The sequence below is a fragment of the Staurois parvus genome, unplaced genomic scaffold, assembly GCF_062004578.1.
Source record: "Staurois parvus isolate SC_StPar_1 unplaced genomic scaffold, SC_StPar_1.0 ptg000029l, whole genome shotgun sequence".
Lineage (NCBI taxonomy): Eukaryota > Metazoa > Chordata > Amphibia > Anura > Ranidae > Staurois > Staurois parvus.
In genome coordinates, this window is record NW_028317825.1 from 9,399,921 (window position 1) to 9,425,075 (window position 25,155).

The 25,155-nt window shown below is 44.4% G+C and overlaps 1 protein-coding gene across 1 annotated transcript in view; it reads right to left on the minus strand.

Annotated features, from left to right (window-relative positions):
• The window catches only part of RPA1 (replication protein A1), a 115,918-nt gene that overhangs the window by 82,464 nt on the left and 8,299 nt on the right, over positions 1-25,155 (minus strand). Inside the window, exon 3 of the mRNA XM_089657719.1 lies at positions 8,912-8,990. Coding sequence (XP_089513845.1) covers positions 8,912-8,990 — 79 coding nt within the window. The remainder of the gene's footprint in view (positions 1-8,911; positions 8,991-25,155) is intronic.

Genomic DNA, 25,155 nt, shown 5'->3' on the forward strand with positions numbered 1-25,155 from the left:
ACTGTGATCATGTGCAGGGATGTTCAATTCCTATCGCCTGACGCCCAGGACATGCAGTTCCGACCGTCGTGCAGGTACTTTTTTTTATGCCTTTACACTGCTGTGGGCAAGCTGCAGGGCTCACCTGTCAGGTGGAAGCATTGTGATAATGTGAACCTGTGAGCTACTATGGTGGTATATAGATACTTATAGATAATTAACTCCTATAAATGTGATGGTGCATCAACACAAAAACACACTCATAATATTATGTGAAAATGAATAAATAAATAAAATATTAAGTGTGTCGCGCTCCTCAATATTATTAAGTAGTGAATACTGTATAAATATAAAAATAATCAATAAATAAATAAATAAATAAATGAAATTTAAATAATTCTGAATAAATCCATAGTGATAAAATTTAAAACCCCTGGTGTTATATTTAATTAACCATACACATAAAATAAATAGTGTAAAAAAACTAATAAATTCAAATATGGACACAATATTAATTAAATCAGGTGAACAAAAAAAAAAATCAGATAAACTAAAAAAATCCCCATACGTAGTGGTATATTTATGTGCAAACCTTATGTGCAAAAATTGCAGAAATATTTCATAAAACAGTGAAAAATAAATAAATAAATAATAATAATAAATATATATATACTAATATTAGTATATATACTATATATACTAATTCATAAAAATTGATCACCCAATTGCTTCCACACAGCCCGCAGTGTCAGCCTCTCCCCCCCCCCCCCCCCCTATATGTCCCGGGCCCCGCTTGCCCATCTGCGGGCCCAAGACTGGTTGGGTGGGTGCTGCGGGATGTGGCATAGGGGAGGGAAGGAAGTGGACATATCCAGACCCCTCCCCCTTCTCCGGAAGTGATGCAACGTCACTTCCAGGTCCCCATTCGACAGATTCCCAGTCATTGAGGCTGGGAAAGAATGTAATGTGGTGCGAAGTGCACCGCATTACATTCAGTGTAGTACAGGGGAGACATGCAGGGTCTTTTAGACCCTGCATGTCTCACGAAAAAAAGAGAACCTGTCACAAAAAATCATCACACAGGGGACTTTTTGTCCCCTATGTGATTAAAAAAAAAAGTTAATTTTTTTTTCTTTTTTTTTTACACCCAAGCATATAACACCCCCATTTTTTTTTCAAGGCCCCCCATCCCCACATATATATGCACGCACAAACTTAAAAGCATTCGCTGGGGCGCCTACACATGAAACCGTGGATTGCGATACACGTTACATATCGCCGCGCACGCCAGAATGAGAGCAATAATTCTAGCACAAGACCTCCTCCATACACTATACCGATGACCTATAAGGGGCTTTAAAAGTGTCACTTATAGAAAAATATAGGGTACGGTTTGTTGCAGTTTCACGAGCACACGCAAATTTAAGGTTTGACATGTTGGATATCTATTTACTCGCTGCAACCTCGTCTGTTATATTTTACAAAAAAAGGATAATTTATTGCTCTTTGTGCCCTAAAATTAACGTAAGTGTATTTTCTTTGTGATAATATTGTGTGACATAAGAAATTGGAACTACCGCTATTTTATTCTCTAGGATTTCTGATTTCAGAAAATATATAAGGTTTGGAGAGTTTGTGTCATCTTCAGGCTTAAAACAATTTTTTAAAGGTGTGCAAATAATGCAAAAACAGCTCTGGCAGCAAAAGGGATAAATAAGCCGGACACTCCCCTTTCCTAACGAGCAGCCAATCGGTACTCAGACTTCAAGGTCTCTCCCCTCCCTGCCAGTGCCCAAGTGCAGTGCTGGAGACCGGCAGCAAAGGGAAGAGGAGATAAACAGCGCAATATAAACACTTTAAGTCGCTATAAAGCCCCTTTTGTTTTTAAAAGCCCCAGACATTACTTAAAGCAGATTTAAATACAGTTTTTGTGAAAATTTGTGTTTTTTATTAGGACAAAGTAGATTGTTATGAGGGACAAGTAGATTGGGACACTGATTTAGTTCTTGGACAAGTAGTTTTTTCAAAAATGTCCACAACCCTGATGTGATCATTGAGTTCTCACACTTTGAGCCAGTGGGGGACAGATGCAGCATCAGACCAATGCTGCATTCACCTAGATAAAGTATGATTTAAAAAAAAAAAAAAAAAAGCCATCCCATATTCTTTTAAAGTAATAAAACATGGGGAAATGGGCATGTATTGCAGAGATGTGCTATATATAATTTTTTTTTCTTCCCACTCGCTTTAAGCTGGTTGTGATTATCCAATTTACAATTAATTACATTTAGAGATATATAAATGTCAACATACATGGGCTCACATATAAAAATGGGATGAGGTTGTATCAAACAGCGAGTGGATATACTGCAGTTTTTATTAGATTACTATTACACTTGTGAGCACACACAATGCACTTTGAAAGCAAATAAAATAAAATCTATGGTTGATCTTAGTCTAGCAATCACATTATATATCAACCTATCAGAGCAGAGCTAAATAAAGTGTGAATGCAGAAATGATTTAATGGATAACTGAACTGCCCCATGCCCTTCCATCCTTATCGAATTAAAGGGTCAGCCCACTGATATTTCATTATTTTGTAGATGTTGGAGAGCTAAACCACCTATGTTTCTTACATTTTTCAGTGATTGTAATGGTGAATTTTCTGCACGCCTGCTTTAGCCGTTTAGAGTCTGAAGAACTCAAAGAAAGATACTGAAACATGAAAATATGGGTGGACTCCAACCCTAAAACAAGGTGGTGGAGGAATTATGGCTCTTTTTCCTTGTCCTCTAATAGTGGTGCTGTCTTCTTGCAACCCTGCGAGCAGAGTCTCCATTAGGGTCTACGGAGGTCAGCCAGAGAAGTGTAGAATTGTATGAAAGATCAGTGGTGTAGAGTATTGGGATAGAGAGGGCAAGTGGCCAGTTGGCTCCAACTTGGTTAAACAGTACCATTATTCTAAACATTATGCACTGTAACAGAATTATGTGTAATCTGTTTTATTGACATTCAGAAAGTAACAAATAATTAAAGTTTTGAGACTTACAGTTTAGAAAGGTTCATAATCATTGAATAAATACACTTTTTTCAAACTAAAAGGAATTTTGACTTGCCTGTAAATTCCATATCCTAGAAGTACAGTACAGGACACAGGCTGGATATCCACAGACTTTAGATTATATGCTGCTACCTTCAGGCAATTGGGCACACCCTTATATAATGCAAAATAACAGGAAAAGAGGGGAGGGTGCCCTGTGCTGTACTAGAAGAAATGGAATTAAAAGGCAAATCAAAATGTCATTTCTCCTATCAGTACATTACAAGACAGGCTGGATATTCACAGGCCTTGGTCTTTCCCAACAAATGAATCAAAAGGGTGGACAGCAACAAGGCAAACATAACCATGCCAATGGGTCAAACAAAAGATGGTCAAAGACCTGATTTGAATGATGAGGAAAGAACATTGCATCTAAAAGCTGCATCTCAAGAGGCCTGGACATCCACCTTGTAGAACTTGGAGAATGTGTGAACTGAAGACTGGGTGGATGCCCTGCAATGTTGAGCAACAGATGCCTGATGGTGGAATGCCCAGGAAACACCATACTGATCTGGTGGAGTGAGCATATAGGGGTATCATATCTTAACATATAGGATCTTACAATGAGCTGTCCTATCAATCAGGCAATAGTGGACGTGGAGGCAGAGTGTCCTTTTCAAGACACTTTTAGCAGGACAAAATTAGTGTTTTTTTCTGTATAGAGGCTGTGGCTTTCAGTTAGACTGACAGTACCGACTAGGTCTAAACAATGGACCACAATTTCCTTGGAGTAGGGCAAAAGACCAGGTCTTCAAGCAGGTGGAAGGCTGAGACCACCTTAGGGAAAATGGAGGGTTTGGGGCATAAGGCCACTTTGTCCCTGTGAAAGGTTAGACTGGCTCTTCACAAAAGAAGAATACAAACTCTGAAACATGTGTATAACAGATGTGACAGCCATCAAGAAGGCTACTTTCAGGACAGATCACCCAGTAGTTTCTGCAGAGCAGAGGGGACCAGATTGAGAGGAAGCTGTGATGGGGAGGCCTGATCTGTAAGATACCTTAAAAAGAAAAAAAAAAAAAAGCCAGAAAGGCTTTTGGGATATAATGCAAAGGGCTAAACCTCATAGCTTTTCTGGTCTTCAGTAGGTGGCAATGACATTGTTAGCTATACCATTGTCCTTCAAGACCTGGGCTTCAACAGGCATGCTGTTAAAGCCAGAGACTGCAAAAAGGATGGTAACGGGGGATGGGGGGGCTTAGGACAGCACATCTAGTCAGTTTGGGAGAGGCCAAGGGTCATCCCCCCTAGGAGTCTGAGTATGTCTGTGTACCAAGTTCTTCTGACCCAGTTTGGTGCAATGAGAGTCAGGGTTTTTATTCTATCTTGCAGAGCAGTCAAAGAATCCACGTTGAAGAGAAGATATTAACCACTTTCCCTCCGCCCTTTAGCGGAAGTACTGCTACAGGATGGCAGGGCTGCACAAAATCACGTATATATACACATGATTTGCATTTCCAGGTAGGGGGTGCACGCGCCGCGCCCTACCTACGCCGCTACTGGCAGCTAGGGATGTCAATCACCAGGTCCTGGCCAGCAATTCCCTGGCTGTCAGCGATCGTAGGCTAAAACCGACAGGGGAGAGACCTGTTTGTAAATTTTGTATCTCTGCACAGCAGAGAGATACAAATCAGCATGTCTCCCTAGTACAACACAAAACACAGTAAAAACACACACACAGTTAACCCTTTGATTGCCCAAAATGTTAACCCCTTGCTGTCCAGTGTCATTAGTACAGTGTCAGTGCTTTTTATTAGCATTGATCTCTGTACTAGTGTCACTGGGGATGTCAGGGGCAGTTAGTTCCCACACAGTATCAGAATGAACGCCGCAGTTCCACAATAAGTCGCTGTTTGCTGCCATTACTAGTATAAACATAAAAAAAAAAAATTCCAGTATATAAACAGCCATTTGTAGAAGCTATAACTTTCAGGTAATCCAATTAATTTACATGTATTGGGATTCTTTTTAGCAGACATGTAGCATTATACATTTTGGCCTAAATTTATGAGAAATTTGATTTTTTACAATTTTTTTATTGGATAGGTTTTATAGCAAAAAGTCAAAAATATTGGGTATTTTTAAAAACGGTCAGTCTTTTTTTGTTTATAGTGCACACAATTAAAAAAAAACACAGAGATGATCAAATACCACTGAAAGAAAGCTCTATTTATGAGGGGAAAAAACAATGACAAATTTAATTTATGTACAGTGTTGCATGACCGCACAATTGTTAAGGTAACGCAGCACTGTATCGAAAAAAATGGCCTGGTCAGGAAGGGGGGTAAATCCTCTGGAGGGCCAGTGGTTAACGTGAACTGAGCTCATTGAATTACCAGAGAATAGAATGCCAGTGCTAGAGGATTGTAGGTCTTGGTAGTAAACAGGGTTAAATTGTTGAACCTGGAGGCTACCATATCCACATTTGGGAACCCCCAGTTCCTAAGGTAGAGAAGAGGCCATGATGGGAAGGGACAGACGATGACGACTGAGGAAATCCATCTTCCAATTGTCCACTCCTTGGATGTGAACAGCAAACATTGCTGAGTAGTGCTTTCCAGTCCAGATGATGACTTGGTTCCCCCAAAGTGGTCTGACTCGTGGTCTCCCCCACCCCCAATGATTGATATAGGCCACCAACGTGGCATTCTCCAACTACACCCTAATTGAGTGTACCTGGAGAAGTGGGGTCCAGAGGAAATGGGTGAACAGGTTCCCTGAACTGTAAGAGATTTAAACACTCCATCCCAGCCTGTGGGGACGATATCTGCTATCACCTTGAGTAAAGGTGGGGGGGAAAAAAAAAAGGCTTTCCCCATTTCTAAAGCTTAAGTATAAGACATGAGACATTAGAGAGAATCTAGTTTGGTAGAAGGAAAATTCTGTCTGCACTGTGTCTAGAATGAGGCCTAGATATTCCAGATGCAGGGCAGGCTGGGGGGCAGACTGTTGGCCGTTAATTATCCAACAGAAAGTCTGAAGAATCTGAATAGTTCACAGGATGTTTGCAAACAGGGGTGGACAGACAACTCATGGGGCCCCCGGGCAATAGGGGATCATGGGGCCCCTGTGTCTTTGCCCAAACTCAAAAAAGCCTATGAAAAAAGGTACCAGGGGCATCTCATGGGGCCCCCTACTGACCCCGGGCCCTCGGGCAGTGCCCGAGTTTCCATATGGTCAGTCCGCCCGTTTGCAAACACCTGTGGGGGAAATGAAACCTTCAGGAGGTCATCTAGATACCCTGTAACCTGGATGCCCTGAGTCCTCGAGGGAGAGAAGTGGTGCAAGCACCTTTGTGAATACTGTGGGTGCAATGGATAGGACAAACAGAAATGCAACAAAATCAAAGTGTTACTCTCCTACTGTTCAAGTTTTGACTGACAGCAGCAAGAGCCAAGTCTGTGAGACAGGACAGAAGAGCTGCTTCAGACATTCACAGCGCTGGACTGAGATCAGGTCTAGGTCAGTATTTGGAGGGGGCAGTGGGGGAGCTACTAATAAAAAGTTTTTTACCTTCATGCAGAGAATGCATTAAGGTAAAAAAAACAAAAACAAAACACTTTACAACCAGTTAAGAAAACATCAATTCTAAGCGATACACCCCCAACAACACAGGACTGAGCTTTTTTCTTCATCAAAACTAGTGCATGCGCAATACCCCCAACCCCCTCCTGTAATAGCAGAAGCCAAGCTTTGTGCTGTAGTATTTTCAGAGAACTTGTCTGTCAAAGCTGAAATAGCTTAACCACCTCAATACTGGGCACTTTTATCCCCTTTCTGCCCAGACCAATTTTCAGCTTTCAGTGCTCTCACACTTTGGGTACAGTGTTGCATGACTGTAATTATCACTCAAATTAAATTTTTGTCGTTTTTTCACACAAATAGAGCTTCATTTTCATGGTATTTGATTAGCAGTGGGTTTTTTTTTGCGCTGTAAATTAAAAAAAAAGACCAAAAAATTTGAAAAAAAACAACAATTTTCTTCGTTTGTTATAAAAGTTTGCAAATAAGTAATTTTTCTTCATAAATTTGGGCCAAAATGTATACAGCTACATTGCTTTGGTAAAAATAATACCAATTGGTGTTTTTATTTGGTCTGTGTGGAAGTTATAGAATCTACAAGCTATGGTACCAATCACTGAAAGTTGAACACACCTGACGTACTGACAGCCTCTCTCATGTCTTACACCAACAAGCCAGGTAAGTACGAATACCCCACAAATGACCCATTTTTGGAAAGTAGGCATTCCAAGGTAATTCGTAGGATGCATGGTGAGTTTTTTGAACCTGTATTTTTTCCCCTGTACATGGAGTACTGACCTATTATACCGTTCTAAATATCTCTGGATGTAAGTGTCCGGTTTTTAACTTTTGCTTACAATTGTAACTCCACTTGTCTAATAAATACTACACTATTGGAGTTTTTCTCATTCTCTGGGCTGATTTTTTGGCAATTGTGAGCCCCCCCCCTCCTTTAATGTGCACCATGGTAGGAGACTTACACTAAAGTGCATGATCCCCCCGGTGGCTGAAGTCCGTACTACATGATGTATCCAATATGATGATCATACACTATACTGGAATGAGGAAATCTGCCTTGGTCTGATGATATCTGGTGACTCAACTCCACCTGACGACCTCACCTGTCTGCAGAGTTCCTGCTTCCAGAGTACCTTGGAGTAGGTCTTATTTACTCCAACGCACAAAACCTTGTGCTATCTGGTTAGTGCATTGTATACTCATTTTTTACAAGCCACGGAAGTCACGATAATCCAACAGCCATCTAATGAACCGCGATTGTCACATTGCACTTTATAAGGCTTTTAATTTATCTATTTATCTACGTCATTTCTATTTTGCACTCTGTTTAAATGAATGGCAGCTCTGTAGACATTACATGACAGCTATGATTGGCCGTCATGTGATCAGAGGGGCCAATTAGAGGGCCCTTCTGCCGAGCGGTGTTTCGCTGTGTCCAAGGGACACAGGTACACAGAGCGCGCAGCCACGAGGCCGCGCTTGTGCGAATGTTCTGAATGTCCCCTCAGAACGCCGAATCTCCCACCTGGCTGTTTATGTGCAGTAGCCAGGTGGGAAGTGGTTAATATGTAAAAGGAAACAATCCCTCTCCATCTGCTGGCTGGATAGGAGACGGCAGATTACTACATTTTGAATGGCTCACAAACTAGGATTTGGGTCAAATACTAAGCACCATTTAAAGCAATTAAATGGAAGAATGAAAGAATACAGATTAGACCCTGCAAAGCCTGGGAGGACAAAAAAACTAAACAAAAAAAACCAAAAAAAAATAAAAACCACACAAAATAAGAAAAGCGAAACAAGCCATTGAAAAATTCTAAAAATTCTGGAGGGCCAAGAATGCGAATATCTACTGAGAATTGGTCAAAAGTTATTTACTTGTGTAGACAAAAAAAAAACATTTTGACCAACTGTGTGTCATAGGTTGGCATTTTAAGATCACAAAAAAAGGGCCACAAAAACATGGGGCAGCTCCCAGGGCTTCTACTATTTTATCCCCCTTTCTGGAGGGAAAGGTGTTCAGTTCCATTTCCAAATCATTCAAGAACCCCTCTGCTGTGCCAAGTCAGCTCAGTTTTCATTACCTCAGCAGAACAGGGTGCCAACATACACAAGTGTAATAGAAACTTGGATCTATACATAAATCAGTTAAGACTCGCTTACAAGAAACAGCCCTAAATTACATGGCTGTCTACTGTTAAAGCCAGTTCGCAATCAAAATCTTTATTATTAAGAATTGATTATCCCTAACCATATGGCAATAGAAACAGTACATTTTAAAAAACATACACGAAAGTGTGTTTAACCCATCACTCATCAGCAATCTGTATCGAGGAGGACCAGTAGCAGTGTTGATCGGACGAATGTTCTAAATCAGAGGGGAAAAAAACAAAAACATTATTTACCACACTAAAAAAATTGCAAAACTTAGATTTACATGGTAAATACCGAACAGTGACTCCCCAAACCCCCAGAACTACGATTTGATTATTTTCTTACAGGTCTCCCTCAGATACCTAGTTTGAATAATTGGATTGTTGTACTCACGGCAAAATCTTTCAGAGAGTTAATTCAGAGACACATAAAATCTTCAACTTCCAGCTTATACTGCCAACTACAGAAGGATTGAACACTGACAACTGAAAAAACTGTCAACACAGCATTCATTCTACTACTACCAGCAAGTGTCAGCTTTCTAGCAAGCAGTATCAAGAGAAGGAGTATAAACACGGAGATTGGACCTCTCTCAAGACAAAAAAAAAAAAAAGTTCATAGCAAGTATAAAAATTCTATTTGCTTGTCTACTGAGGGACATTTGAAAGCAGTCCAACCGAGGGGTGATAAACACCACAAGCAACTGCTAACAGGCCAAATAAAACAGAGAACTTGAGATGGTATGCCCAATGGTGCATAACATCTGAAGGACCTTAAACTTGAAGCTGGCATCAGAAATCAGACAAATATCCACCTTGCAGAAATTGGAGAAGAGACCAGGTGGCAGATCTGCAAATTTGGGAAACCGGGTGACAACGCGTCGATACGCGGTGATGTAATCACGGCGGTAGCCATCTTGGTACACCCAGCTTCATGTAAAGTACACCCAGAACATGTGGTGTGAATGCTTATGTGAAACTACTGAAAAATGAGTGTAAACTTGGCGGTTTTTACATCTAAACCTACTGGAATAAAGCATTGTTGCACTATGGAGGATCTCTCTTCTTTCATGAGCTACATATGACTGCAAGTAAGTTGACGGTTTTGAGGTCGCCTACCTACCTACCCAGGAAAAGGGAATACCTTTATGCTGTTTGTGGTGCCAGTGAGGGAAGAGTCCTTATTTGGAGATCAGATAGCAAGGAAGTCTTACCCGTGAAGGATCCAGGTGTGATCCAAAAGGCACATTGGCCCATTGGGTCGTATGTTGGAGGTGAGGGGGCATTTTAGTCATTGAAGGATCTGTTTTGGGTGCGCACACCACACAGCACCATTTTGCATGACCAATAAATAGCCAAGCACCTTAGCTGTTTGCACTTTATTGGACATTTATATGATTGTTTTTTCACTCAAATAATTCTTCATATATATATATATATATATATATATATATATATATATATATATATATATATATATATATATATATATATATATATATATATATATATATATATATATACACATACACACACTTTTTTTTTTTTTTATTTGTTTGATTCACATGTGAATATTGTAGGTGGTCATTTTTTTAAGCACTTGTCATTTTGATATTTGAGTTATGAATATCCCACATTTGGGACTCACTGTTTACACACTTGGTGTATGATTATTATCCCCTTTTTTCTGCGATTGGGAAGTTTGTTTTATTTCACCATATATTGAGTCCAATTTTCAGGACCAAGTTGATTGTTTCACTATATACACTATATTGTAGATCCTTGTAGGATCTCAACACTAAATAGTCTTGTTGCAATAATTTTTTATTGTATATATGTTTTAGCGCTGCACCACATTTTTATGTTATTTGGTATTTACACCTATAGGTATAGGATTAAGGTGCTAGCAGCTTTAATACTGTTCACAGGTCCATTTATTAAGCGCAGGAGGAACATTGATTTTATTTACTCCACTTAGTATATAACATTAGCAGTCTGTTCCACAGCATCAAAGCTTTGTAGGTGAAAATGAATGGGGAATAAAGGTGCTCAGAGCCTTATGCAAATGATAGATCCCACATGATTGGCCCGACCAGTCTATTCACCAAGTCTTCAGAGCAAGCCCCAGGGGGGCATGGGGTAAAGCCATCAGCTCTAGTTCTGGTAAAATTTAGCTGCGGAATTCTTTCCAGAACAACGTATGGAGAGTACCCTGCATGGAACCCAGTGCCTGAAGGTTACTTTATAAGAGTTTCCAGCATTATCCAGTCAAGTGGTCTGGATGCAGTACAAAGCCAACAGCAATTAGAGGAGATTCTTAATATAAAAAAAAAAAAAAAAAATTGAATAAAGTGCCAGCAAAAAATTAGGTTAGTTTGTAAGGCACCAGTCCCACACACATTTAGCCATGCTGCAAATCCCAGCACCAGGAATCCACTGATTTCTATGGCTGGGATTAACAGTGGCACGCGAATAGCATGCAGGTAATTGCTGGCTGTGTGAATAGCTGTGGCTCCAGACAGCCTGACATTGCAGTGTATGGGCCCTGCAGCTATCTGCATGCAGCTGTCAATCCCAGGTGCAGGAACCAGTAGATTCTTGCCACTGGGATACGCAGTGTAGCTAAACACCTGAGTGAATGATGCTTAACACAGCAGAAATGAATAAACAATGTTGCTACTTCTAGAACACTAGCAAAAAACAACAACCCAACAGGGACATGCTGGTAGTAAGAGGCCTGGCCAAAAATCTTTCTCATCAGCGTTCAACCCTCCTATAGGTGGTAGTATTGCCCAAAGCTTACAGACTTCTGTAGCTTTCAATGGATAAGAATTGAGATTTTAAAGAAACTCTAGGCAAATTGCTTAAATCACAGTTGAAATACATATAATCCACGTACGCCATTTTACCTGCTAAAGGATTTGTAATTTTCATTCTTAAAAGATAGGTTCACTCTTTGGAACATGTTACAACCATATACAGGGTGCAACTTGTAACATGTTATGAAAGGATCAGCCCCCACTCCCCCATTGTGACAGCTAGCGGGGGACCTTCTCCCCCCGCTGGCTGTCCAAATTAAAGAAAAAAAACACGTGACCGTGTGGGGCTTTACATTTTAAGTTTTCAGGACTGGATGTAATTCAGCAACAGGATTAATCCCAATTTAGGCGCATTCCCTATGCATGGAGGTAGGGCCAACACCCTATTACTCCCCACCACCACCAACTCCTAATTATGCAGCACTGATTGTTCATCGTGAAGACCTGTGCTTCCTCTGCAATCTCTACTGTGCAGAATGCTTGTGAGCACAGACCCACTCAACAGCAGCAGTCTGCTATTTTGGATCTGAGGTGAGAGTACATATGTAACTGACAACTTGGTGTTGTAGATGACCAGCCAACAGACTTTACCCCTAACAGAATTCAGGAAAGGGTGTAAGAAACATTCTAACATTCAAATATAAAATATTGTGGCGCCTGGTGTCATTGTGTTAAATAATACTGTGCCCACACTGTGCCAACAATGAGAATTTACAGCTGCCCCTAAAAAGTTAAATACACTTTACACATATACAATCGTGAATAGGTAGGTGCTGTGCAACCATAAAAAATAGTCAAAACAAACATTTATCTACATTTTGTAACAAATATTTAAAACTGGGTGTGATACTACATACTCCCAGCATTGACTAAACAATAATAAACCTTAGTCTTTAGTGAACATAAATTGAATCACAGTGTTCTAGTAACATTCCTTTCAAGATAAGTTGCTATGGACCAAAAATCTGTGTGCTTTTACCAGAAGCTAAAAACCTTTGCATCTCATCCCAGAAAGTAAATTATTAAAACTTTATGCTGGTCAGCCGCCAGAACCATTAGAGTCCATCTATTGTCGGTTTACCTGAAATCCTATGATTACTCACCTGGGGCCATTACCAGCAATGTGCCGATGATCATGAGGAACATCCTAGGAAAGCCAGAGGCAGATCTTTCTGTACATATTATAACAATGCACTATTGACCACCTTAACCGGGGTCAAATAAGTCTGGTGAGTGAGAAATTCACTTATTTCATCTGCACGGGGTGAAAGCACACAGATTTTTGGTCCACAGCAATGTATCTTGAAAGGACTGTTACTAGAACACTGATTCACTTAACATTTACTAAAGACTATGGTTTATTATTGTTTAGTTAATACTGGGAGTATGTAGTATCACACCCAGTTTTAATTATTATTTGTTACAAAATGTAGAGAGATATTTTGTTTTCACTATATGTTTTATGGTTTCACAGCGCCTACCTATTCACAACTGTAAACATTCTAGCATTGACCATAGGAAAACTGGAGTTAGACTTACTGGTAACTTTTTCCAGGAGTCTTCTAGGACAGCCCACAAGACGCAGAGGTCCTACCACAGGACAGGAAACATGTTACCCCTCAGAGATTAAAAGGCGGTCCTCCAAGCCCAAGCCTCAATAAAAACACAAGTACCTAAGGACAGAGCTGAAAAACATAATACAAAATAGCATAACATAATGCATCGGGTGGGAATCCGGCTGTCCTGGAAGACTCCTGGAATTAGAGTTACCAGTAAGTCCAAGTCCAGTTTTCCCAAGTCGTCTTCCAGGACAGCCCATGAGACGATAAGCAAGAACTTACCAGCCTAGTGTATAGAAAGTGCATTAATGAAAGGTACCGACAGCCTTTTAGTCTGGTAGCAACAAGACATGGCTTGTTTGATCCATCTGGTAATAGTTGGCTTAGAAGCCTTAAATCCTCGACAATTGCAGGAAGAAAGGACAAATAGAGTATCAGACATTCTGAATTGTTTTGATACTTCCAAGTAATGCAAGAGACATTTCCTTACATCCAGCAGGCTGAAATAATTTTCTCTCTCATTTAAGGCAGAGGCACAAAAGAAGGGTAGCACAATGTCTTCTGACCTATGAAAAGCCGTGGCTACTTTCGGCAAAAAAACAGGGTCTGTTTTCAGAATTATCCTGTCATCAAAAACCGACAAGAATGGTTCTCTGATTGATAGAGCTTGCAGCTCACCAATTCTACGAACCGTAGTGATAGCCACCAGAAATACTATCTTCCACGGTACAAGCTTCACGGAAGCCTCTGTCAAAGGCTCAAACCTTTAAGACTAATGAGAGGTCCCAAGAAGGGCAAGACTTCGAAGGTATGGGCCTCATTCTAGCCACTGACTTAAGGAAGCGGGAATCTGTAGGATCTCCCAGGAGTGAAATGTTCATAAATGTTCCCAATGCCGCTACCTGCACCTTTATGGTGCTGAGTGATAGGCCCTTGTCTAAACCTTCCTGAAAAAAAAAAAAAAAATCTAAGATTTTCTGAATGGAAGTTTTCAAAATTTCCTTCATCCAAGAAATAAATTTCTTCCATTTCTTAAAATAGATAGCTCCAGTAACCAGCTTTCAATAGCTGACCAAGATTTGCACTACCTGATCCAAAAAACCTTCCTGCTTTAATAACTGCTCCTCAGGTACCATGCTGAGAGGTTTAACATGTCTGGCATGTTAGAGTGAAATTTTTTACTTTTGACTGCTGGTGCTTGTAGTCTTATTTTCTTCTTTGGGTCTTGCTAAAAGCTTTTACTTTTTAAATCCCTTTTTCTGTCACTTTTGAAATAGCTTTTTTATTCTTCCTTTCCTTGTCTTCCTTCAGTCTGCTAATTAAAGGGAGGAGATAATTGGTCACAGGTGATACAGGTCCTATATAACTTGCTGTAGAGCTCACTCTGTGCTTGCTCATTTTGAGCGCTGGACCTTTGACCAAGTGGACATTTGATAAGTGGCGTTAAAAACCGGAGTTGAAAACAGCAGATTATAACAGGAGTATACTAATCTGAAAGTGACAACTGATATTTCCTGTTAATATTGTAACTGGGTTATGAGTCCTAGCAGGGTTGAAGGTTTTGTGCAATGCAGTGTGCCCCACATGTATGCAGCAATGGAGCAGCAGCTCCAGGATAGATACCGCTGTGAGAGATGTGAGTGGCTTGCCCGTCTGGAAACTCGCGTTAGAGATCTGGAGGAGCAAGTTGCAACACTGGGCAGAAAGAACAACCCGGAAAGGGGTCTTCTGCTTTCTGAGCAGGTAGCTAATGAGATTGATGTGGAAGGGGGAGGGGATAATCAGGAATATCAGGTAGGAAGATGGGTTACTGTAACGAGAGGGAGTGGTAGGGGCTCACCGAAAAGGAAAGCTGGCCCTGGGTTTGAGCTCCCAAATAGATTTGCCAAGTTGGGTGAAGATGTGGGGGTAGCAAGCTCAGGGGTAGCAGTCCTGGATGTCACTGCTATGCCTAACAGCAGGGAGGGCAGACCATCTAGGAGGGGTGGTGAGGGTTGTGCAGTTCGGCCTAGACAGCTGGTGGTAGTAGGGGATTCTATAATCAGAAGGACTGATAGAATAATTTGTCGCCAGGATCGCCTCAACCGAATGGTATGCTGTCTCCCTGGTGCCAGAGTTCAGCATGTGGTGGACTGGGTTGATAAATTACTGGGAGGTGCTGAGCATGACCCAGCTGTCTTGGTTCATGTTGGAACCAATGACAGAATACATGGAAGGTGAAGGCTCCTTAAGAATCAATTTAAAGAACTAGGCTGCAAGTTGAAGGGAAGGAGCTCCAAGGTGATATTCTCTGAAATATTACCAATGCCATGAGCAACTCAGGAAAAACAGGGGGAGATTAGAGAACTCAATGCATGGCTGAAGACCTGGTGTAAGAGGGAAGGATTTGGGTTTCTAGAGCACTGGGCTGACTTTTCCTTGGGGCGCAACCTATATGCTAGAGATGGTTTGCACCTAAATGGAAGGGGCCTGCTGTGCTGGGGGCGAGGTTTATGGGAAGGCTGGAAGAGTATTTAAACTAGGATCAAGGGGGGAGGGAGAATTAGATTATAAACTGGGTAGACAGATCAGACGGGGGTAGACAGATCAGACGGGGGTAGACAGATCAGACGGGGGTAGACAGATCAGACGGGGGTAGACAGATCAGACGGGGTCGGCTCGGTCATGTGATCAGCTGTGTCCAATCACAGCTGATCGCATGTAAATAGGGAAATGCCAGTTATTGGCATTTCTCTCCTCACGAGCTGCCACGCTGACAGCTCCTGAGGAGAGCCGGTAATTGGCATTCCTTGGAGGGGACATGTACACAGATCATCAGAGTACTGATGATCAGTGTGCCCTGATGATTTGTGTAGCCCCAGCAGTGCCACCTGTCAGTGTCCATTAGTGCCACCTGTCAGTGCTCATCCATGCCACCTGCCAGTGCCCATCAGTGCCACATCAATGCCACATTTCAGTGCCTACCAGTGCACATCAATGCCACATATCAGTGCCCATCTGAGCCGCCCGTCAGTGCTGCCTAACAGTGCCCGTCAGTGCCGCCTAACAGTGTTTAATAAAAGACCACATAGATTAATTCTTGCTGGAAAAAAATATTTTAGAGCAACAGACAACATGGATTCATGAAAGACAGAAGTTGTCAAACAAATCTGATTTCTTTTTATGAGTGGGTGAGAAAAACCTTGGACAGAGGGGTGGCGGTGAACATAGTATACTTGGATTTTGCAAAAGCGTTTGCCACAGTTCCCCACAGATGGCTAATGTGGAAGGTAAAGTCTACGGGCTTGGAAAAATTCATATGTAAATGGATAGAAAACTGGCTAAAAGATCGCATTCAGAGTAGTGGTTAATGATTCATACTCTAAATGGTCTAGGGTTGTCAGTGGTGTACCCCAAGGTTCAGTGTTGGGACCCTTACTTTTTAATATATTTATAAACAATATAGGGTCTGGGATTAAAAATCCCATTTCAGTCTTTGCAGATGACACCAAACTGTGCAGTGGAATAACGCCCTTACAGGATGTCTTCAACTTACAAGCCGACCTCATTGCACTGTTTAATTGGGCAACTATGTGGCAAATGGGGTTTAATGTTGATAAATGTAAGGTTATGCACTTGGGGGCTAAGAATATGCATGCATCATACATACTAGGCAGGTTACAACTGGGGGAATCAGTGGTGAAGAAGGATCTGGGATTTCTGGTAGATCACAAGTAGAGATGAGCGAATTATTCAAAAATTCGATTCGGCTGATTCGGCGAATTCGCGGAATAAATTCGATTCGAGTCGAATATATTCGCTGCGAATTTAACTTATAAAAAGGGTGTTTCTAGGCTTCAGAGAGCCTTTATATTAGTGCAGAACACTGTACCTTTAATTTAAATGCCCTTGGAGTCTGCTGGGGAAGAGAAATAATACTGTCAGTCAGTACGACATGCAGATGAGTGCCGTCGATCTTAGAATCACCGCACACTTCACTCATTTGGGCAGTCACGGGGCCAAAACCAGAGTGTGGAGCCACAGTGTGGCGGTGGAGGCAGCAGCAATGGGAGGCCATACAGCACCCTATGAAAAAATGGAACCCACCAGCAGTGTGAGGAGACCTGAAAGTGGCACATGGCAGAGTGTGGCGACGGAGACAGCAGCAATGGGAGGCCGTACAGGGACCCATGACACACTCTGGACCTGGCAGCAGCATGAGGAGGCGGTACAGGGGCCCATGACAGATTACGGGCCTGGCAGCAGCATGAGGAGTCGGTACGGGGGCCCATGGCAGATTACGGGCCTGGCAGCAGCAATGGGAGGCCATACAGCACCCTATGACAAAATGGAACCCACCAGCAGTGTGAGGAGACCTGAAAGTGGCACATGGCAGAGTGTGGCGATGGAGACAGCAGCAATGGGAGGCCGTACAGGGACCCATGACACACTCTGGACCTGGCAGCAGCATGAGGAGGCGGTACAGGGGCCCATGACAGATTACGGGCCTGGCAGCAGCATGAGGAGTCAGTACGGGGGCCCATGGCAGATTACGGGCCTGGCAGCAGCAATGGGAGGCCCGTAATCTGCCAGCACCCTATGTCAAAAAATTCAACACACCAGCAGTGTGAGGAGACCTGAAAGTGGCACATGGCAGGGGCATGATTCATGGCGGATTTAGTCAGTTGTGTCAGGAACTGGTGGTTTGAAATCCAGACTAATCCACGCCTGATTCATTTTCACAAACGTGAGTCTCTCCACACTTTGGGTGGACAGTCGTGTCCTCCGCGGAGTTACAATACCTCCTGCCGCACTAAACACGCGCTCCGATGCCACGCTACTGGCCGGGCATGACAGCCTTTCAAGGGCAAATTCAGCTAGTTGGGGCCAAAGGTCAAGTTTCGTTGCCCAGTAGTCAAGGGGATTGTCTACCTCGGTTGGCAGGGTGCTGTCCAAGTAGGCCCAAGCCTGTTGTTTGAGGTCCTGCTCCAGGTCCACCTGATGCTGCTGCGGCTGGTTAGTAGTTTCCTCACTGCGCTGGTGAAGAAAGCTACTCATCATCGACTGCAGACTGAGGCAGCCGCTGCTGGTGGAGCTGCCACTGCTCCTACCACCCCACCCCTCCCCTGCTGCCATGGCAGCGGAACGCGAGCGCACAGGGCCCACAGTGTCTGAGGATGGACGTTGGCGCACAAAGGCAGAGACCAACTGACTACATAGGTGGTTTTTATAGTACGTTATTTTGGCCTCCCTCTCAGCAGGTGTGAAAAAGGCCACCATTTTTGAACGGTAGCGAGGGTCCAACAAGGTGGACAGCCAAAAGTCATCCCTCTGTCTGATGATTATTATTCGGCTGTCGCTACGCAAGCAACCGAGCATGCTATGGGCCATTTGTGCCAAGGAATGCGAGGGACTCCCTGCCTCCATCTCCACAGCATACTGCCACGGTGCGTCTGGGTCCTCTGTCTCCTCCTCCTCCTCTACCAGATGCTCCTGCTCCTCTACTCCTGTCCGCTGAGTGGAAAAACCACCCATTTCACTCAATAATTCCTGAGCACCAATGTCCTCCTCTACCTCCTCCTCTTCTTCCTGTCCTGCCCCCACAGGGGTCATGTGGCGTTGAGATCTGTGCGCCACGTCTACCGCACCCTGACCAGCCATTGTTAACAGCATTTGTTCCAGGACGTGCAACAGAGGAATGACGTCGTTCATCCCATAGTCCTGCCGACTCACGAATAGCGTGGCCTCCTCAAAGGGCCTGAGCAAGCGGCAGGTGTCACGCATGAGCTGCCAATGGCTGACATCAAAGTTACACAGGGGAGTACCTTTATCCGCTTGTAACATCAGGAAATCGGTGATGGCCTTTCGCTGTTCGTAAAGGCGGTCTAACATATGTAGGGTTGAATTCCACCTTGTTGCAACGTCGCAGATCAGGCGATGCTGTGGAATTCCGTTCTGCCGCTGCAGCTCAAGGAGGGTGTGCTTTGCGGTGTAGGAATGGCTGAAATGCATGCAAAGTTTACGTGACATTTTAAGGATATCTTGCAGTGGGATGGTGGATTTTAGGAACCGCTTGACAACCAGATTGAACACGTGAGCCATGCATGGCGCATGGCACAACCTTCCTTGACGCAGAGCAGACACCATGTTCTTTCCATTGTCGGTCAACATGGTTCCGATTTTCAGTTTGCGCGGAGACAGCCATCTGTCGATTTCTCTGTTCATTACACTCAGAAGTTCCTCCCCTGTGTGACTACATTCGCCAAAGCATACCAGGTGCAGCACAGCGTGACACCGTTGCGCCCTGCACATGTGATATGCCGGTCGGGTAATGGGACTTGGCACGGGGGTGGCGGCTGAGGACACGGCGGAAGAAGAGGTGGTAGAGGCGGACATCTTTGCTGGACCAAGGACGTGCAAACGTGGAGGCAAAAGCGGTGTGACCTGTCCAAGTTGCTGGTGCGGCTGTGCCGGCACCACGTTCACCCAGTGGGCCGTAAATGACATGTACTGTCCCTGACCGTAGTTACAGCTCCACACGTCGGCGCTGCCGTGCACTTTGGCAGAGACCGACATGCTCAAAGACTGGCCCACCATCTCTTCTACATGTGAATGCAGGGCTGGCACTGCCTTTTTGGCGAAGAAATGCCGGCTTGGCACTCTCCACCGCGGCTCGGCACAAGCCAACATTTCTCGGAAAGGTGCTGAGTCCACCACTTGGAAAGGGAGGGACTGCAGCACCAGCAACTTGGACAGGAGGACGTTCAGCTTCTGCACCGTCGGGTGCGTGCTCGCAAACTGTTGTCTCTTGGAAACGGATTCCAAGAAAGACTGCTGACTGAATCCGTGAAGAGGAGTAGCAGGAGAAGGAGCATCTGAACGAGCGGAAGATGCCAACGAGCGACAACTCCCCTCAGCAGAGGTGTTGGAGCCTTGACTGGCTGATAGAGCGCGATTGACGTCGGGTGACGGAGCAAGTAACGGAGCGGGTGATGGAGCGGGGGCTGGGGCAGGCAGAACCGCCGTATCTTTATCACGGTTTTCCCAGGCCACCGAATGGCGACGCTGCATATGCTGACGCAACGCTGTAGTCCCAACATGGGCCCCCTGGCCACGCTTGACTTTCTGGCCACATAGTCGACATACGGCTACGTTTACTTCCTCGGGCGGCTTGACGAAAAATTGCCACACCGCCGAGTAGGAAACTTTGCCCCCGCTACTCCTCACTGGCTGACTGATACTTCCTCCGTGCACACCGGCACCACTACTGGCCGTGGTGGTAGGCTGCAGTGGAGCTGGTGCTCTACTCCGTGGCCGTTTGCCTCCACTGACACTGCTGCGACCCTGCTGCCTCCTGGGCAACCCGCCGACTGTTTTGCTCGCTGCCAAGCTGGCACCCTCTTCTCCTGATGATGCGGAAGCAATAGCCTGATGACGATTAGGCTGCCAAGTGCGATCAGCCTCATCATCATCAATTAGGGTCTCCGCCTCACTACTAGCCCCCTCGGCTGCGTGTGGGTCAGGAGACAGACCTGTCTCTAGACCGGCTACCGAGCCACTCTCCTCGCCAGTACTTCTTCGCTTGGCTGCTGAAGAGGCGGATGTCTCCCCCCGTTCCTGAACGCCCTCTGTTAGCTCTTCCTCACTGTACAGTGGGGCTGAGCCCACAGCATGCGATACTTCGCTTGGTGAGGGAACACCAAAGGACAGGGGCAGGTAGAGGACACGTGATTTCAGTGGGCTTGCTCCCGGGCCATGCCAACTAACGGTTGTGTCTGACGTACCCACCGACCGTTGGCTGTAGGTGTCAGAGGTGACCTGGGAAGAGGAAGACGACCGAGCCAACCAATCGATGACGGCAGGGTTGTCGGTGGAGACACGACCGCTGGATGACACCGGGAGCACTGGCCTCTGGCTGCGACTAGTGCTGCCTCGACCCCTTCCTCTGCTGCCACGTCTGCTCGCTCCTGAAACATTGCCTCCTCTGCCACTCCTCTGCGTGTTGTCTGACATACTCTTTAATTCAACGATTCTGTGTCCCCGAGTAACGATTCTGTGTCCCCCGAGTAACGATTCTGTGTCCCCCGAGTAACGATTCTGTGTCCCCCGAGTAACGATTCTGTGTCCCCCGAGTAACGATTCTGTGTCCCCCGAGTAACGATTCTGTGTCCCCCGAGTAACGATTCTGTGTCCCCCGAGTAACGATTCTGTGTCCCCCGAGTAACGATTCTGTGTCCCCCGAGTAACGATTCTGTGTCCCCCGAGTAACGATTCTGTGTCCCCCGAGTAACGATTCTGTGTCCCCCGAGTAACGATTCTGTGTCCCCCGAGTAACGATTCTGTGTCCCCCGAGTAACGATTCTGTGTCCCCCGAGTAACGATTCTGTGTCCCCCGAGTAACGATTCTATAAAAAAAAGGTATGCATCCCTCAGATCTAGGGTCACCATAAAACATTCTTGACACAGGATATACCAGAGAGAATATCGACTCCATACGAAAATGTCTGTACTTTGACTTGTTGAGAGGTTGCAAATTCAGAAACAGGCGAAATTTGCCTGAGAATTTTTTCACCACAAAAAATGTGAGAATAGAAACCCTGACCCCTTTCTTCCGAAATTGGGACCAACACCCTCTGATCTACCATTTCTCTTATCTGCAAGCACAATGCACTTGTTTTCTCCTGATCCCGAGATAGATACAGTATGTGATCAAAAACCTTTGGGGGGGGGGGGGGGGAGTTGGACTCCAGCCTGTAACCCTGACTTATCAGAACAACGAACGGACTAAAGGCGACAGACTCCCAAGGTGGGAGGAAGGCCACCAATCTTCCTCCCTCTGGGGAGGAAGGAGTTATTGGGTCTTGGAGGAGGGCTGAGGAGGATTAAACAAGATTCCTCCTTTACCTTTGTTACCTGACCAACGTTTCCTTGGCCTGGCCTCTTTACCTTGGTCGGCTTGTTGTCTTTGGCTATGAAAAAGCCACCTAAAACCCTGCGTCCTTTTCTTTTCTGGGAAGGCCTTTTTCTTATCAGCTGTGTGCTCTAACGCCTCCTGTAATCTGGGGCCAAAGATCTACCGAAAAGAGCAAGGCACACAACCGCGCCTTAGAAGCAGAAACACCAAACCACGTCTTTAGCCGAAGTGATCTTCTAGCGGAATTTACCAGAGCTGACGATATAGCTGCCATTCTGTTTCCACTGAAGAATCCGCCAAAAACCCAACAGCTTTAAAAAGCATAGGAAATTTAAAAATTTCCTCTCTAGATGTACCACCAACTAAGTGAGACTTAGGCAACTAAATGGCCTTCTGCAATTCATCTACTTCAACTAGAGAGCTTGTATCTAGAGGAACTAAAAAGCAGAGCCCTCTCCCTCTTCTTCTGAAGAACTCCCCTGATCCTCGCTTTCTGAAGAGGATGTGGAGTTCATCATCGAAGCCTTACCCATGACCTCTCGTCTGATCTCAAGAGATGTATAGGTCCTGCCTGTGGAAGGGCCGGCTTCCCCTGAGGAAGGTGGAGGTGGGGTAGGTTTTTTTAAAAATCCTCCAAAAAAAAAAAAAAGTCTTCAAGGAACTGAACGTGGTTACCAATTCATTATTGACTGACGACAGCAATTTGACACACATTGAGTAAAGAATCTTCCTTTACAAGACTATTAATACAAGACTGGCACAAGGGCTTGATCCAAGAAAATACCAATTTGGCCGCACAAACCGCACACTTCCTTCTCTTGGGGCCATGGTCTGGACCTTTGTCCTGATCCTTAGTCTGTAAACAAATAACAGAAGAACAAAGGGGATCTTCAGCCACTATTTCACTAGATAACACACCCTGTGCTCTAGCAGGAGGAGCAAATGTGCTCTGTTAGAAAACAGTCCATCACCCCAGGAGCTATATGTGACAGAAATAAGATCCTGCACAGGAATACATCTGGGAGCCCTCCCCACTGAAATTACCTGAGAGGAGCTGGTGCCTGCTTGCCCGCAATCAACCACCTGAGTAGCAGTTGTGGGAGGATGCATAAATGCCAGTCTTTCCATTTCAGCCTCTGCTGTAGCGAAGACCACCGCACCAGCTGCCTGAACAGTAAGCAATGAGCACTTTTTCAAATGTGGATCAGAACTAGAGTCCCCGGCGCCAGATGATGACATCACTCACCACCTGGATATGATGTCACTACAATATCCGGATCCAGTCTGGAACGCAGAAGCTCTGCCCCCTGCCGCATGAGGAGGAAGGCTGGGCAGCAGAGGAACTCAGCCACCTACATTTCCACAGAATGCAGCTGGCAAGTGAAAGTAAGGCCGTGGAGACCACCCTACTTCCCTTCACAGATAGTGGGACATAAACCAGCTGAGGGAATGTCACCACCGTCCTGGCCATCTCTGGACCCTGGGATGGCTCAGACTGTTACAGCCTATTCTCCTACCACCCCTAGAGGAGAGTGCTGCAGGGCTAAAAGACAGGAGATTTTGAGTGAACCTCCCCCCACCAACCTAGCTTCCAGCCAGCCCAGGGGAAAGTACTTTTTACATTGTTCCAGGAAACATGTTACCCCCGTCCAGAGGAACCATTAAAAACTGAGGCTTGGGGAACCGCCTTTTATTCTCTGAGGGGGGTAACGTGTTTTCTCTCCCATGGGAGGAGCTCCACGTCTCATGGGCTGTCCTGGAAGACGACTTGAGAAAACTATTCTGATTCAGTGCAGGAGTAGGTGGCTATAGATGGATTGGAATGTGACTGGTTCAGCAGCGACCAGATGAATTTTGATCTGTGTGGTCATCCCTGTTTGATGGAAGTCAGTTGTTACACTTCTGTCAAACTAACACTTTTGTTGATCAGCGGCTGCAGCTGCTGATCAGTTTATTCTAATAGCACTATCAAAAAACAATTTACTAGCAAAGGGATTCCTCCATCCATCTCGCTTGTGTAGATGGAGGTATCCGTTTTCTTTCTGTTCAGCCCCCACTCATCACCCCCCCCCCCCCCCAAAAAAAAACCAAAACCAAATGATCTCTAGCTTTACGGAACTAATCAGGTACAAAACAGAATTGAAGCGTATAGAAGTTGGAATATTTAAAGTGATACTAAACCCAGGACCCTGCATTCACTATCTGGTCTCCCACAGTACACACATGGAAATGCATTATTTTAGCAAATCTAAACTGCTAAATACCTTTTCTCATCAGCAGTTAGAGCAATCTTGTGACTTCAGCAGAGCACTTGTTAAAGCTTGTAGGAGGAGTTTTATTTCTGCTCTAGGAGGGTGTGAAACCCTTGACCCTCTGTCTGGACAGTGCCGATTGGCCCTGTGTTGATCGCATGCACTCTCCCAAAAAAAAAAAAAAACCCTCTCTAGCAATACACACCAAATTGAGCATATGCAGAGTGACTGCACACAATATGTCTTATCAGGAGAAAAGAGGGGGACACTGGAAGAAGGGGATGATCAGAGAAGTCAGGATCAAACAGACTCTCTAGCAATACACATCAAACTGAGAATGTGACTATGGATTCAGTCTGTATTAAGTGGTCATTTCAACAAGAGGGACAGAGAAGAAAGGATCAAACAGTCTCTTCACACAATGCAGAGGATTAACCCCTTAGGTTCCACAATAAGTAGAACAAGCATGCTTTACTGCATATACAGACTGATTTTGCTGTTGTGGGTTTAGTAACACTTTAAAAAAGGTAAAATCAGATTATGTGTAAATGATGACAATGCAATTCAACATATTTTGATACTCAAATCTGGAAATCAAGAAGTTGAGCAAGCCATACAGAAACCTTGGTCACAGCCATTAGATAGTGGTCAAACATGGAGGAACAAGCAAGCTATCGACTGTTTGCATCTAGAACATCTGCTGCTTAATCATACACTCTGCCTGAATGTGCATGTATAAAATAATGGAGGAGTTTCAAGTCATCTCTGGAACCAATTTTATATTAAAGAACTAAAAAGGTAGAACTCTTACCATTTCAGATAAGAGTAAGGGTGGGTTATAACTCATGTGAACCGTA